The sequence below is a fragment of the Amphiura filiformis genome, chromosome 7 (assembly GCF_039555335.1).
Source record: "Amphiura filiformis chromosome 7, Afil_fr2py, whole genome shotgun sequence".
Lineage (NCBI taxonomy): Eukaryota > Metazoa > Echinodermata > Ophiuroidea > Amphilepidida > Amphiuridae > Amphiura > Amphiura filiformis.
In genome coordinates, this window is record NC_092634.1 from 23,042,129 (window position 1) to 23,059,500 (window position 17,372).

Below are 17,372 nucleotides of genomic sequence, written 5' to 3' on the forward strand. Positions count from 1 at the left end.
TTGGTCAGATTTCACCGGTCGCACGGAAAGACCCTTTTTGGGTGCCTTTTCACTGAAAGACCCCCCTTTTTCAGCGTCTAGGCTCTCACCGAAAGACCCCTTGTTTCGACCTGCTGTGTTCGTAAAAAAATATGGGGTCTTTGGGTGACAGCGATGTTGCAAAAAGGGGGTCTTAAAAGTTGGAGTGCCCCCGGTACTGGAGACAGCAATTATGAAATTGATAATTACCATATATTGAAAATAACAACTGAAGAGCTTGTTTCTAAACCATGTTAATTGTGATTGTATCAAACAAAGCTACATTAAATGAGAAACATGTGATTGTGGATTTTAACATGATTCGGAATGTATTATTCTTATCTACTAAAGACAGTAATTATATAACATATTATTACTATATAATAATTCATTATTGCTATCTACTGAAGACAGCAATTATGTAATTTATACAACAAATATGAAATTTATTATTATTATTATTATTATTATTACGATTATTATTATTATTTATTATTATTATTATAATAAAGATAAATTTGAAAAATCTACTGAAGACAATTTTGAAATTTAATATTTTTATCAACTGCAAACAATAATTATATAATTTATTATTATCTACTGAAGACCGTAATTATGTTATTTATTATTTACTATATAATAATTCATTATTGGTATCTACTGAAGACAGCAATTATGAAATTTATACAACAAATATGAAATTTATTATTATTATTATTATTATATTTATTATTATTATTATTATTTATTATTATTATTATACTAAAGATAAATTTGAAAAATCTACTGAAGACAATTTTGAAATTTAAGATTTTTATTAACTGCAAACAATAATAATATAATTTATGATTATATACTGAAGACAGTAATTATGTTATTTATTATTTACTGAAGACTAATTATGTAATTTATGAGTACTATCAACTGATTTATTATGGCCCTGATTTGGTAAAATGATCTAACTTGAAATTAAAATCGCTGTTTCAAGAAAAAGAGCTTTAAAGTTTGAACACTTGACGTTTTTCTTTTTGAATAAAATAAATTATTAAACAGATCTAATGTCTTGGAAAACATAAAAATCTCATTATTTGGTGGCATGGTGGTGATTTTGGGATGTCACCAATGGAAAGAGCGCCCTCACATTACCCATGATATGGATTTATCTCAAAATGTACAAATTTCAAGTTAGATCCTTTTACCAAATCAGGGCAGTTTTCATTGATAATGGATGAGTCCGACACATCAAAATTCAACATAAGATCCAAATATTTGTAGATTAATTGTATACCAAGGCATAAACTATACATTCTGGGTACTGCAAGGGTATCCAATGCTGCATTTGGAAGAGGCAGGCTTAGGGACGCACCATTTGATACTCAGAGGGGGGTAGGAAGTTGGGGTCGGGAAAAGAAATCAAGCATGTAAGTTTCTTTTTTTTTACAAGCAGGCTGCAAGTTTTTTTTTAAATTTCATGCATTATACACAGTTAGGTGGGGAATTTTTTTTTTTTTTTTTTTTTTTTTTTTAGTGTTGGTGGGGAAAGTGTTTTTTTGCTCATGTAGTGGGTGAAGGTTTTTTTTTTTAAAAACTTCCTACCCCCACCCTGAGAATCTAATGATGCGTCCCTTATCAATTGGGTACCAATCATTTTGATACAGCTTGTAGCTAGAGGCAGGAGGCAGTATAACACAAATGGGTCAATAAGTTACATAAAAATGACAAAATGACCTTGTGCGTTATTTAGTTCCAAGGAAGTGAGTTTGGCCTGACGTAATTTGTGGTTAAATATTGATCCCTCACTCACTACAAGAGTTATTACCGTCAATTTGGTTGGAAAAGAAGGTGAGATATGTTCAATTCTCTTCAGGCAGTGAAACATAATGAGGTACAAAGTATTGATTTATATCTTTAAGAGATACTGGTCGATGAGTACGCACTATTCTGGTTTCTTTTTGGTCGCCTTAGATCCACGATCTGACCATACCTTCTTGCATTTAACGAGTCCTTGATATACAAATCTTACAAACTTAAGAACCACAAAAATGGCAGCAATGGAAATTATTATCAGTACAAAATACACATCAAGGAGATAATATTGGAACATGTTTAGGTCATCGGCTGAGCTTCGTAGATGTTTAGCGCCCCATGACGTACTAGGAATTCCATCCAATAGACTACTCGTTCGATGGGTGTTTGGAGGTCATCTCGATAAATCGCTGAGAGATGGTTAATATTATTCTGGTAGCTGTAAGGTAAGACAGAATATTATATGAATTATTATATGCAGCACGTGTGTGCTGCAGGGTTCTATTTTAGGCCCATTGTTATTTATGCTATACTTGTTGATTAATGGTATACATTACAAAATTGATAATGAACATTAAGTAGTATGTAGGCCTACAGACCCGACCTTTAGATTGGCGCTCATTACCAAATGATTACTCGTAAAAATTAATCTTTTTCAGGAGATTTGGATGATACAGATGACACAGTGTTCGATTCCGTTTGATCGAAATTAAATGATGGAAACACAATTCCTCTGAATTTTGATTTACTAATACAGGTAGTTACAAAGGCAATGATTTCAAATCTATGACTAACAACAAAATCCACTAACCTTTGATTCTTTAGCACATATGAAATAGCGTCCTCTAACTTGTCACTGGTTAATCCTACAATATCTAGCTTGATTCCTATTCCCTTTGATACTATACGTTGCGCAATGGCAAATTGATCATGGAAAAGAGGAATGCATATGATAGAACAGCGTGGTAGAGGGCTTCAAAGGCGCCATTACATCCGCAGTGAGATATAAACAACTTGGTGTTGGTATGACCTAAAGGAAAACATAGTTGAAATGATGATAAATTAAAAAAAAAAAAACACACAGAATCAACATCGGATTCTTTACAATTTCAGATGCAGATTTCGGTATGTACAACTAGTAGGCCTATAATTCTGTAGGCGTACACGTAAAAATGGAATTTTAAATTGGTTTTTGTATTAGGCTAAACAAGAAGATTTATCAAATCAAATGGGTGGCAAACCTACCATATAGGCATATTATTATTATAACATATAACCTAAACGGTATTAAAATGCAAAAAGAAGGGAGGAGGCTTACGCATCCTACCCTAGAACAAAGAAACATTTTTTTCAACTAGCGCCGCGACGAGATTAAATAATTAATGTTAAATCGTAATTCTTAACATGCTTAACGCGGGTGTCGACTGCAGACGACAAGTTTCAAAAACATTTTAAAACTTCAAAAATTTCAGAAATGTAAATTTTCATCACCATATCTGGAATCAGCATGAAAAATGCATTAAAATGAGTACAAACAAGCATAGTATTGATTCAGTAGTTCTTAAGATAGCTCTTGATATTTTGAGAAAATATTTCAAAACTTGGAACTTTTTCCATTGAAGCGCATGGCTAGCACGCAGAGCATTAATATATCAATATAGGCCTATACAGGGGAAAGAAGAACAACGCGTTGCCACGGTTGTTTGATGGCATGTAAAACTGTACCATTTTTAAAGAAAAGTTGAACAATGATGGCGCTATTTATCTTAAATATTGTTTGTATCTTTACAAGGGGGTATATACACTTATATAATGGTTTTAGAACATCAGATAAAGACAAATGAGAAGGAAATTTTCAAAAATAAATTTATCATGAAATAAAAGGAATAACTCATATTAGGCCTAATTGGCTAATTTAAATTTAAAATATGTGTAAATAGCCCCGGGTAAATAGCGCCCTCAGTTTGCACACAAAAGTACAGATTATATAATAAAAATAACAAAAAAATGCAGAAAAAGATGAATAATTTGATATAGAGACCAAAATCTATATTAAAAATAGCTAAACAAATTGTGCGAATATTAGTGTGATAGCTGTTGGTATTGCCCTGGTCTAGAATTGAACATTATATAAAAATTAATACATGATCCCATCAAACAACAGTGTTGCACAGTTAAACGAAGCAAAACAAGAATTACCTAATAGATCATTTTGGGCTATCCATTTCATGCTCCGTACATTGTCCGGGAGAGTAAGCTTCGTATCACCTTTATTCTTCATGATGACATGTTGTTTGAGTCTTGAAAATGCATTGATGAAAATGGCAGCTTGTTCTTTCGTCATTGCTCTCATGTAGGTACTAAAATTGAAGATGATTGTACCGTGATGTCCTGATTGGCGGATGAAAGCATCAAGATCCTAGAAAAAGTTGCAAATATAAATAGGTATAATTATCTAAAGTAGTATGAGAAGTAATACCCGTGTGACTGCCGAAAAATAGAGGGGCGCGCGCCCGGCGGATGCACCCCCTCTAAATCCGCCCCTGAAGACAATGTGTGTGTAGGGAGCTCGGTTAACAGGTGTAATCCACGATAAACCAATTCACATCAAATATAATGTGACTCAACGTTTATCCACGATAAACCACCAGAAAAAACCCTCTATTATTCTTTATTGAAAAGCACTTTGTCGGACCAAGCTAGTAAAGCTCATTTTCCGTTTAATTTTAAAAAAAGGTGCCGGCTTTGCACATGTGGCACTTTTTAAAGTTTTTGATTCAACTGTTGCTCCCATTTTTATGTATGGTTCTGAAATTTGAGGCTTTAGTGAATATCATCTTATTGAAAGAGTCCAAACAAAAGTGTGTAAGTTTTTCCTTGGTGTAAATTCATCGACTCCAAATTGTGCAGCTCTGGGTGAGTGTGGTAGATCATCTCGTCATATAATCAGATTTATAAAAATTGGCTGAGGATTTTGCGACTTCCCGATCATAGATATCCAAAAATTGCATATAAGATGCTTCTCAGACTTGATGAAAATGGTAAAACAACTTGGGAAAGCGCTGTTAAAGAGATTCTTTTCTCGTATGGCTTTGGCTATGCATGGCTTGCACAAGATATATGTAATGAAATCGAATTCTTAAACTCGTTTAGCCAAAGAGTTTCTGACATCTCTCATCCAGACTGGGTGGCAGAGGGTAGAGGTATCATCAAACGGTCGTCTTATAGTCTAATTTCACCCTTCTTAAGATGAGCACTCCTGGTGTAGTTCTCTCTTGGAAGATGACAAAATTGGAAAAATCACCTTGTTGCAGTCTAACTAGCAAACGAACAAAATTAGCTTGTTACACTAGCAAGTGCCACACCGTTGCAACGGTCCACCCGGGGCACACCGACATCGCCTGGCTAATAATTATTTGGTGCAGCTGAGACATTAAAATGAATACACGGGATCGATACACGTGAATTGCTATGCACGATTTTGATATCAGACGAAAATCTTCGGATCACTGGGTTAGAAAATGATGAATATCTCCCGTAAATGAATTTTTCTCAAGAAACCAGATGTGGTCTCATACACTTGAAAATACGTGTTGAACAGATATGATAGTCGTTAGCGTGCGCTTTGAAAATTGGCCGTGCGCTTTGAACTCAAAATTTGACCAAAACTCTTAATTTTATATTGCGTTGGTCCTATATGGACTACAGCGCGCAGCAGGCTATAGCAGCACTCACTCAAGTGGAGACCATAACCATTGACCGCAATGTCGTATACAAAATTACAAGCTTGCTCACACAGCAAGCTTGTAGGTGTCACTTGGCATATTTAGGTCTGAGTGTCTTGTGCTGGTTCGTCTTCTTTATCGTCACATGGAGACGGTTTCCAGGTCTATCTGTCGGAATGCTTTGCTTTGACGGCATAACCATATCACATAGCTGGTTCGATCTGAGTGCGGTTTTAGAAGCCACATCCATGATATGACGTCTCTTTCCACTTGGTACTCCGAGAGCGGCGATGCATTTTATCAGCGATGCATTTTGTCAGCGATGTGTTGTAAAGAAATCAATTACCCCGTCTATTGTCAGCAGCCTTAGTCAGGTCACTTCGCTAATTATGCATCTCATAAGGTCCCAATAAAATGGGCATGGGTGGCTGTGGATTCAACCTACCATGGCGATTTCTACCATGAAGATATCGGGGCGATGTCACTGTGCGGGGTGATGTAAGGCAGCAGGCAGGACTAGTGTACTCCGGGAGTGTACTGTGATGAAAAGTGTCGTTGAGGAATATTTATAGGTGTCACTTGGCATATTTAGGTCTGAGTGTCTTGTGCTGGTTCGTCTTCTTTATCGTCACATGGAGACGGTTTCCAGGTCTATCTGTCGGAATGCTTTGCTTTGACGGCATAACCATATCACATAGCTGGTTCGATCTGAGTGCGGTTTTAGAAGCCACATCCATGATATGACGTCTCTTTCCACTTGGTACTCTGAGCGCGGCGATGCATTTTGTCAGCGATGCATTTTGTCAGCGATGTGTTGTAAATACCTCTGCTTCCAATTTCAATTGGGAAGTAGTGCGTCACCATCCCCTATTTTCGCAGTCGGCTACAAGATCCTGGTATTTGCTTTTCTTTCTTGCATTTAAGCTCATTGATGATAACTGTTTGGTTCTTTCAGAATAGGTTGTAATATCAGGACCTATTTCTCGAGTAATGACCAAACTCACTCGGTATTTTTTCTAAAACAACCTACTGTACTAATCAATCAATTTGTGGAACAATTTCAAATATCTGCATGTATTTGCATATAATATGTAAAACCTTAGTAATTCTACTTCTTGAATGGCTTAGCAAGTTCTTTGAGCATGGAAAGTAAATTACCTCATTTAAAGGTTGTGTCGGCCTTGCCATTAGTCCTCCCATTGGTATAACATGAGGTGGTAGTAGTCTTGGGAAGTCCAAAGCAAAGTGTGTTCTGACGAACACAAGTTCTGCTTCCATCAATAGCTGTGATGTTGGTTTATTCATCTGCAGATATTCTGGCGAAACTTCCACCATTGAGACAAATATGTAGGTAAAGATGAAGGCTTTGATGTTTTCAATTGTACTCTGAAGTCGTTGAGTAAAACACATGCGTTGATCAAAGTCTAACAAATCTCCCGGGTGATAAGATGGATTCCGTGGTGCTCTTATAAACCATGCCATATATGGGTTCGTCAGCATTGGGTCCATTAGAACGTATGGTACCTTAATGGCGTTCGCTATGTGACCAAATGCGATATACATAGACTCAAAAAATGCCAAGTCGAAGGTTTGGTTGCGAAGTTGATTCATGAGTTCTGTATTCTTGAATAACGCGGTCCTGCCTCTTCGCATCGATGGTATGAGCAACTTCCCCAAATCAATAAATACGTCGTTTACCTTTCCTTGCAAAGCTGCAGTAGCCACAGCGTCTGTTATAGCTAAATACTCTTCTTCAGAAAACACACCTTTGAATTTTATCAGTTTGTAAGTATTCTCAGCGTCATCATCAAAAAGGCTACTGATTTCCTCAGGAACAACGAAGGTAACATCGTGTCCACTTGCAGCTAATGCTTTGCCAATAGATTTAATATTGAGTCCAACACTACCATTATCCATGGTGTAAAAAAGGTACTTGGCCGTTTCAACGATTGAAATGAAGCAAACAAGAAGAAGTAGAATCCGAACCACAAAGGATGATGAAGTAGCCATAATATAATTTATAGTAGAAAGTTTAGTGCACCAAATCAGCGTACATGTAGTCCATTTGCACAAACGAATATTTGTACTATAGTATGTTTAAGGGATCTTTGGACCGTTTGCCTGACAAGAGGTAGAAGGTTGGATTTGAAGTGCATGTGCATTGGTTGAAAATAATAGAATATCAAAAGAGTTCATACTATAGAGTGTATTCAATAAACCCAAGCGGAACCGCTCACCGAACCATAAACACACGCATGATCAGACAAAGAATGCTAAGGGGCTGTGCAATAATTATGAGCCCTGGGGGAGGGTAAAATTGGGGGGGCAAGAACTTTTGGCGAGACGAAAGGGGGGCAAGCAATTTTGGCAAGCCGAGAGGGGGGCAAGCGATTTTTGGCACGCATTCACGGGGCACCTTTTTAATAAAATGCTTTAAAAGCTTAGGAAAACGGTACGGAAACGCTTAAATATGCAAATTTTCCTGCTCGCTGCGCTCGCAACATACATCTAGACCATTTAAAGTTTGGAATTTGGGATCCCAAAATTTGGCATGTTCAAGGGGGGCAAAGAATTTTGGCGGGCCGAGAGGGGGCAAGCGATTTTTGGCGGGTCGAGAGGGGGGGCAAGCGATTTTGGCGAGCCGTTCGGAAATTTTCCCCCCCCCCCCGGGGCTGATAATTATTGCACAGCCCCTAAATTAATTTCCCCATAGCTTCCCCCGGTAGCTTCCCACGTTGTATCAGAGCACGTCAGTCGAATTTTGGCGGTGTTGGTTTGTTTTCCCTCCAAGTTATAGCATCGTTCACTTTGTGTTGAACATTGTATGTGGGCCTCACTGTAACCACTGTAATAACATAAAGATCACTATGATATCATTTCAAGAGGTCACTTTCCCGATTAAGCTAAACAGCCTATGTGGAGGAATTTTATGCATGAGTAATCACATCAATGACGTAGTAATGAATTTGGCATACTAAAGAACACTTTAATAAAGATTGACTATACAAATAATAGAACAGAACTATCACTAATTGGTAATATAGAAAGTCAGACATTTCATTAGGGTCAACAGATTATAATTTCCTTCCATTTTAGTTCAAATAAAGCATTGCTATTAGTCAACATTTAATCATGTTTCTTAATTATCGTAAAAAAATGATGTTACAGTGTCAGTGATGTTATATAACCCCGACTTGATTAAAATTACATAGAGCTGTTGGAAAATTGTAACCGGTGCCGATATTTCCTAAATTTTATAATTTATCGAAAAGGATAATTTATAGAAAATAATACGGGGAAGTACTTTAGTGTATAGGTGACCCCAGCCATCCGGGTACTTATTTTACATGACGCTATACTTACGCTTTTCAACCCACAATAGATAGTGAAGCAGAACGACTAGCTGAAGACTTGTAGCAGAGCTGACTCAGTTTGTTTACATTCTGTTTTGACCTCGAATCGAGCAAATTTCTGCCGATTTCGGTAAAATAAAGGTTAAATACTCACGAAAATGGCATTTTATGTGAAGCTGAACACATGACCATGTAGAGGAGAGTCTTTATTTTTTTATTGTAGGCTGGAGGCCCCATGTCGAGAAGTTATAGAAATGGTAGCATTTTGGCCGATTTGAAAAGGACAAACCACAGAAAACTACAAATTTGACTTTTGAATCGGATTTGTTGTCAACGGAGGTCAACGACTTGTGACGTCATTCCGGGGTCACCTATAACTCTGTCATTTTTCCAATTACAATTTTGTTGTTAATTATCTTGCATTTAAACCCCAAACCAAAATTTGTCAGCGTGAAAAACCCTGAAAAACACGAGTGTGTTATTCTTGTCATGATAGTACCCGAAATCTACTGTGCTAAATATGCTAAACTTGCCCCGTTCTTTGATCAATGAATCTTTGTGAATGTATTAGTTTATGAATGGTCTCTTGATCATGTTGATCAGATTAGTGAAGACAAAATATATAATTTTGTTGTGTTTGTAATTGAGGGGACACTGAAATACAGAAATACAATACTAGTATTTTCTTCTACTATATATAATCACATTGGTTTATGAAATGAATAAACACTTGTTAAAATGTGATATGCATATTGAAATAAACTACATTTTAATTTTAGCACTATCTTAGTTAATCACTAACTACAATTAATAAACCTGCATGGTTAACTCTATGCAGTCTCCGATATGACAATATAGACCTACTATATCCATCACTGTTTTTTAATCATGGCATACGGAACATGTTATCTAAACACTGCAGTTAAGTTAAAATAATATATATCATTCTATTAAATTTGGGGGTTCTGATGCCTGTTTCTCGACTAATAACCAAATATATTCACTCTGTATGTAATTTTTTTCTGGGACACTCTGTACTTATCAATCAATTTGTGGTGCAGTTTCAAATATCTGCATGTATGTAAAACCTTAGCCATAGTTAAGGTCTAAGTAATTATACTTCTTGAATGGCTTAACAGGTTCTTTGAGCATGGAAAGTAAATTACCTCATTTAAAGGTTGTATCGGTCTTGCCATTAGTCCTCCCATTGGTATAACATGAGGTGGTAGTAGTCTTGGAAGTCAAAACAAAGTGTGTTCTGACGAACACAAGTTCTGCTTCCATCATTAGCTGAGATGTTGGTTTATTCATCTGCAGATATTCTGGCGAAACTTCTGACATTGACACAAATATGTAGTTAAAGATGAAGGCTTTGATGTTTTCAATTGTACTCTGAAGTCGTTGAGTAAAACACATGCGTTGATCAAAGTCTAACAAATCTCCCGGGTGATAAGATGGATTCCGTGGTGCTCTTATAAACCATGCCATATATGGGTTCGTCAGCATTGGGTCCATTAGAACGTATGGTACCTTAATGGCGTTAGCTATGTGACCAAATTCGATATACATAGACTCAAAAAATGCCAAGTCGAAGGTTTGGTTGCGAAGTTGATTCGTGAGTTCTGCATTCTTGAATAACGCGGTCCTGAGTCTTCGCATCGATGGTATGAGCAACTTACTCAAATCAATAAATACGTCGTTTACCTTTCCTTGCAAAGCTGCAGTAGCCACAGCGTCTGTTATAGCTAAATACTCTTCTTCAGAAAACACACCTTTGACTTTTATCAGTTTGTAAGTATTCTCAGCATCATCATCAAAAAGGCCACTGATTTCCTCAGGAACAACGAAGGTAACATCGTGTCCACTTGCAGCTAATGCTTTGCCAATAGATTTAATGTTGAGTCCAACACTACCATTATCCATGGTGTAAAAAAGGTACTTGGCCGTTTCAACGATTGAAATGAAGCAAACAAGAAGTAGAATCCGAACCACAAAGGATGATGAAGTAGCCATAATATAATTTATAGTAGAAAGTTTAGTGCATCAAATCAGCGTAGTCCATTTGCACAAACGAATATTAGTACTATAGTATGTTTAAGGGACCTTTGGACCGTTTGCCTGACAAGAGGTAGAATGTTCGATTTGAAGTGCATGTGCATCATGGTTGAAAATAATAGAATATCAAAAGAGTTCATACTATAGAGTTTATTCAATAAACCCAAGCGGAACCGCTCTCCGAACCATAAACACACGCATGATCAGACAAAGAATGTTAAATTTCCCCCATAGCTTCCCACGTTGTATCAGAGCACGTCAGTCGAATTTTGGCGGTGTTGGTTTGTTTGCCCTCCAAGTTATAGCATCGTTCACTTTGTGTTGAACATTGTATGTGGGCCTCACTGTAATAACATAAAGATCACTATGATATCATTTCAAGAGGTCACTTTCCCGATTAAGCTAAACAGCCTATGTGGAGGAATTTTATGCATGAGTAATCACATCAATGACATAGTAATGAATTTGGCATACTAAAGAACACTTTAATAAAGATTGACTGTACAAATAATAGAACAGAATTATCACTAATAGGTAATATAGAAAGTCAGACATTTCATTAGGGTCAACCGATTATAATTTCCTTCCATTTTAGTTCAAATAAAGCATTGCTATTTGTCAACATTTAATCATGTTTCTTAATTATCGTAAAAAAATGATGTTATATAACCCCAACTTGTTTAAAATTACGTAGAGATGTTGGAAAATTGTGACCGGTGCCGATATTTCCATCGAAAAGGGTAATTTATAGAAAATAATATGGGGAAGTACTTTAGTGTATAACTCTGTCAATTTTTCCAATTACAATTTTGTTAAATAAACATTATTTTTCATCAGGTTCGCCGTCGCAAATAATAAAGGAGACAAGTAGAAAAAGTGATCCCACCTGGGAATCGAACCCAGGACCTCAGGTTTACGAGACCTACGCCTTAACCACTTGCCCACGGGAGCATCATGATGAGGCTGGTTGAAATTCGAACCCATAAGCGGTAACTTAAATTTATCTCCTCCCCGTAAATAGCCCATAGTAAGGTAAAGGTAAAGGCGAGAAATAAATTGCCATCCTCCCTGTGAGGAAATATTAAACGGAAAAAGAGTGGCATGATCGACGGGAATTATATATATAAATAAACATTATTTAAGTGACACCCTGTACTTATCAATCAATTTGTGGTGCAGTTTCAAATGTATGTAAAACCTTAGCCATAGTTAAGGTCTAATTATTTATTCTTCTTGAATGGCTTAACAAGTTCTGGATAGTAAATTACCTCATTTAAAGGTTTTATCGGATTTGCCATTAGTCCTCCCATTGGTATAACGTCGGCTATTCCTCCCAGCTTTAAGGCGCTTCACATTAAATTTTTAGTTTACTGTCTTAGATTTAAAAAAAAATTAACTTTAACCTTTTATTGACCCTTGACCTAAGGCGTCGGCACGGATGCTGATGCACTCTGCCTTGCCATCTGATCCATGGTGATTCCATGCCATGTCACCCGGTCTTTGGCCAGCCTTCCTGCTAGCTCCTGCTGCTGCTACGGAGGTGATGTTTCGAGCTAGGCAGTCTGATTTAATAGTGTCCATCCATCTTTTGGGAGGTCTTCCGCGTGGTCTTTTTCCCATGTACATTGTCCTCTAGCAAAATGTTGGGGTATCTGTCGTTGCCCATTCGCTGTACGTGGCCAAAGAATCGGTCACTAGTTTGACCGCGATAGCGTACACATTGTTCCCTACCATCTAAAAAGCTGGCAATCCAGGTAACAACAGATGGGCGCACGCCTAGGGTTATTAACTTGTTCATGAGGATGTTGTGGTCTACTAGGTCAAATGCTTTACTGAAGTCTGTAATAGCAACGGTGCTTGTGTGCCCAGGTTTGTCTGCGTTCACATGCAAAGTATCTAAAAGCTTGACCAAGTAATGAGTGGTGGAGACGCCCTTGCGATTTCCGTACTGGTTTGGATCAATGCCGCTCTCCGTGTCTTCCAACAGCCAATTTGCCATAAAGCCTTCAGCCACTTTCGCGAAGTGATCTGTGAGGACACAGGTCTTAGTTTATCCCACACCGCAGGTTTTGATTTGGGGATGGGTACCACCACTGCTCTCTTCCACTGAGGTGGGCAACCCCCTTCTTTATAAGACTGATTGAGAATGTCTGCTAAGGGTTTGCTAAGTTCATACGCGAAGTCTCTGACTATCCTGGATGAAATACCATCCGGACCACCAGCTTTACCAGCTTTAGTCTTACGAAGCATATTATAAACTTGAAAGTCCTGAACAATGGGGAAGGGCTTAGGATCCGGTCTATACGCTGGTAACTCCGCGATGTCAAGAGGCTTCAGATCTTTAGAAATCGAAACGAAGTGATCATTGATGCTATCCGCAACAGCTTTGTAGTCGTTAGAATTATGTTGAAGAGTTGCGGTGATATCATACAGCCTTGCCGCACTCCTACTGTTGTGTGAAACCAGTCAGTTAGGCCGCGATTCACACACACAGCACTGTTTGATATACTGTATAGTGCTTTGAGAAGCCTGATGATCTTGCTTTGGAAGCCGAAGAATCCCATTGCTTTCCAGAGACCGTCCTGCCAAACTGTGTCGAAGGCCTTTTCAAAGTCGATGTAGCAACAATAGAGTTCCTTTGCCTTTCTCAAGAAATTTGTCTGTGATTTGACGTAGGGTGAAAAGTTGGTCAACTGTTGATCTTCCAGGTCGGAAGCCAGTTTGAGATTCCGAGATGACCTCCTCTGCTTTTTTCATGATTCTACGTTGCAGAATACTTTCCCTGCCTGGCTCAGTAGGCTGATGCCCCTGTAGTTTGCGCAGTCTAACTTGTCTTTTTTCTTGAATATTGGTGTTATTATGGCCTTTCCCCAGTCCTCTAGGAAGACTTCGTTATTCCATATTTTGTTACACAGCCGGTGTATGGCGCTGGTAATCTCCTCCTTCAGTATATCTGGCTCTCTTCTGTGTTTGGCATTTGCGGGATGCTGTTTGCTATCCCTTCATTTATAGGATTTTGGTTGTTGTAAAGTTGTTCATAGTTTTCTTTGCATCGGTTTTTCACATCCTGGAGTTAAGTTTAGTATCTTTCCTTCTTTGTTCTTTACAGTCTGCATTTTGATTTTCGCTACATTTCTGCACAGGTCTTTAAGCCAAGTGTCTTTGCAGCCTTTGCTTTTCCGCTTGATTGCCCTGGTGAGATAGTTATACCTTGTCTTTTTGCTAGGATCTATCAGTTTCTCCAGCTTGACCTTCGAACGTTCTTCACTTAGACTGATAACCTCCTCACTTATCCAGGGTTTAGGCTAAATTGAGTATTTTTGTTTCCAAGCTCTTTTTTGATGTGTTACTGAAGGCTGACTTCATTGCTTCCCATGTGTCATTGATATCAGTGTCATCATCATCAAGCAACAGGGCAAAACTACCCCAATTTCAATCTCATATCTCTCTCTCTCTCTTGTAGATTGATTCTTGAGTTTAAAGACATCATATCGCTTGGGATATTTTGGTTTAGGTTTAGTCTTGAATTTCAGTTGGATGTTTGCTAGTACAAGTTGGTGGTCGGATCCCACGTCAGCACTTGGAAAGCTCCTTGAGTTTGTAATACATCCTTTCCATTTGTTGCTGATCATAATAAAGTCAATTTTATTGTGAGTTTTTTTTTTTTTTTATTCCCATGTCCATTGTCTGCTGTCTTTGTTTTATTTGAAGATAGTGTTGGTGAGGCACAGATCATTTGTGGCGCAGAAAGTCAATAGCTTTTCACCTCTGGCATTAATGTTTCCATATCCATAGTTTCCCATGACATTTGCCCATTCTGAGTTGTCTCCTACTTTGGCATTGAAGTCTCCCATTACAATTAGAATGTCTTTTCTGGTTTTTTTGTTTATTTCCTGCTGTAGCTGGTCGTAAAAGTCGTCCACACTGTTTTCTGTATCTGCAGTATTGGGCGCATATGGATGATAGTGATGGCTCCCGTCTTTGTTTGAAATCTTGCAGACATTATTCTTGCTGAGATGGGGTTGTAGCCTAGAAGGGCATTTTGTGCCTGTTTGTTGAGAATCAGGGCGACTCCGGCTCGGTGTATGGTGTCATTTCCCGCGCAAAGGATTTTATAGCCTTCCATGGTGAATTCACCAGAGTCTGTCCAGTGCGTCTCTGCAATTCCCAGTATTTCCCATTTAACGTTCTTCATTTGGTTAAGTAGTATTTCCAGGTTCTCTGTTTGATGCAATGTTCTAACATTCCAGGTCCCGATTCAATACTTGCTTTTTGTAGTTAGTAGTGCCACTCTTTCCTTTGGTGTATCAGCAACAACCCGTCTAATTGGGAGTCGGCTTGGTGTTTGTCCCGCGCTGGGAGAACCATCAAACCTTCCAATTGGCTTTAGGGCTGCAGCGTCATGGTGCTCTGTCCTTTGTAGGCCTATTGGAAGAAGTGGCGGGTTAGTAATTTCAGGGGCTTTAACCCTGGTGCTGTTTTGGTTCTTCATCATGAATCAGTTCCACCCACTCGTATGTAAGCTAGGCGGGTGAGCAATCCTCTCCTAGCCACCCTGGTCTGTCCGTCACCTACTGAACAAATCAGTAACTAATAACTAATTACTTTTTATTTTCTTTATTTTGAAACGATTGATCATAGGCCAATATCAACAGTATATTTTGGCACTGCGGATTTAATTATATTGCAGTTATGGTTGATTGTATGCATAATAATGGAGGGGTGTTCGTTGTTTGTTCGGCACCATAGTTAGGATGATCAAAGTAAGAGAGTAGCAAATCAATGTAATAAAAAATGTCATTAAATAAAGAAAATGTCAAATGAAAATCAAATAATGCGGGAGGGAAACAGTAAACATGGTAAACTCAAAATCATTTGTGAAGAGTCTGATATGTACTTAAAAGTACATATCATTAATTTTGATTTATAAATTTTACTTCAAGGACTGTTAAATCGGAAAAATATTTTAAAAAAATATATACATTTTTAATAATAAAGGAATTCCTAGTATTCAAAATACAATTCGATATGTCTGATGCGCTCTACGTCCCACATTACTAATACAAGTTCAGTACCAGACAAAATAATTAAAATATGCATAAATTAAAATTAAGTTGTTACCAGAGCCCTTAACGAAAAATGATTATTACGAGTCGCTTAATGACTGAAGGCCAAAACACCTTTCCCAAATTCACTTCAGAATGCACAACAAAACACACTGGTTAATTAAGTTAACAATGTCTAAGTCTTTTTTATTAAAAGAAAAGTATGGTTTATAATGATTTGATACATAAACATAAAAATACATGCACAATCAAATATATCTATCGGCAGAGTGAATGAATGTTACTTATCCAGCAGCCAACTTCACTTGTTGATGAAATGTTACCCAGTTCAGTTCTATTTTCGAGTTGATGTATAGTTCAAGTTCTATTGTTCATGCCATGAATATCCTGATTCATTCTTGTCCTACGAAGATCACTGTTCAGCGAAGTTCACTGAAGACTTTTTCACTTTTATATCCTTTGCTTAAAATCATCGCCAGATTGACTATCTCCAAAATTGTGGTATTTTCACCTTTTACACAATTTCTTCAGGAAATAGATCTCTTGTCGCATGCAGTACCCCTGTTTCTTACATTGACAGATGTGTTGTTTCATAAACCAGACTTCACATAAAGAATAGACTTGAACGTGGAAGAGGAAAAATGAGAAGCCATAAATATACATTTCCTTTCGTGACGTAACACTTTGACGTAAATGTCTAGACATCACTGGCAGGTATAGTAGTACATTGACTACATAAAATAATTCTGGTTCGCAAATTCCTTTATTTGAAGGAATTACACTGTGAGCACATTAGATAGCTCAGAACAACATTCAAATAATCAATTGCTATTTTACAACACATGATTGTAACAAACTGGAATGATTGTAACATGATTGTAACAAACTGGAATCATTTACATCTGGTCTTAAAACAAAAGTGTTAATTAAGTAGTGCAGTTCATTTTGTAAGTTTAAGTAGCTTTAAGTAATTTTATTATATGTCAATTATAAGTTCCTTTCGTGGAAGTGTACGCACTTTTAAACTTATATGTCAGGTATTTTATCCGTGTCTGATGACCGGCGTCAGTATTGTTTTCTCAGTCAGATATTGCCTTGGCAACTTTACTGAGTATCCTAATAGATGTAGATAGATGATGTAATCTTGGAAATTGCCAAGCCTTAATTATGTTATGGCGCTATTTTCTTTCTATTTACCAATTATTTAAATGTATCGCTCCGCGGTCTTTCTCTCATCAATCACGCTCGCCTACGATTCTTCGTAGTCGATGGTCAGCTCTAGAAGGAGACACACCGCAAGCGTACTCAATCCATAATCTATGTTGTGATACTTAGTTGATATTTGATGA

General features: G+C 37.5%; 1 protein-coding gene across 1 annotated transcript; it reads right to left on the reverse strand.

The window, feature by feature from the left end:
* Positions 1–1,548: 1,548 nt before the first annotated feature.
* Positions 1,549–7,774, reverse strand: LOC140156895 (UDP-glucuronosyltransferase 2C1-like). Its single transcript, XM_072179925.1, has 4 exons — positions 6,708–7,774; positions 4,024–4,243; positions 2,636–2,854; positions 1,549–2,263 (listed from the first exon to the last, which is right to left on the reverse strand). Exons 1-3 carry the CDS (start codon positions 7,557–7,559, stop codon positions 2,727–2,729), a joined length of 1,200 nt encoding a protein of 399 aa, XP_072036026.1. The 5' UTR covers positions 7,560–7,774; the 3' UTR covers positions 1,549–2,263; positions 2,636–2,726.
* Positions 7,775–17,372: the final 9,598 nt, after the last annotated feature.

Bases quoted from the DNA above. Each gene is read 5' to 3' on its own strand.
- LOC140156895 (XM_072179925.1), bottom strand. From the start codon at position 7,559: ATGGCTACTTCATCATCCTTTGTGGTTCGGATTCTACTTCTTCTTGTT. The intron at 4,244-6,707 runs GTAATTTACTTT...AACTTTTTCTAG, and splicing joins CGACACAACCTTTAAATGAG to GATCTTGATGCTTTCATCCG. The intron at 2,855-4,023 runs GTAATTCTTGTT...GTTTTCCTTTAG, and splicing joins AGCCCAAAATGATCTATTAG to GTCATACCAACACCAAGTTG.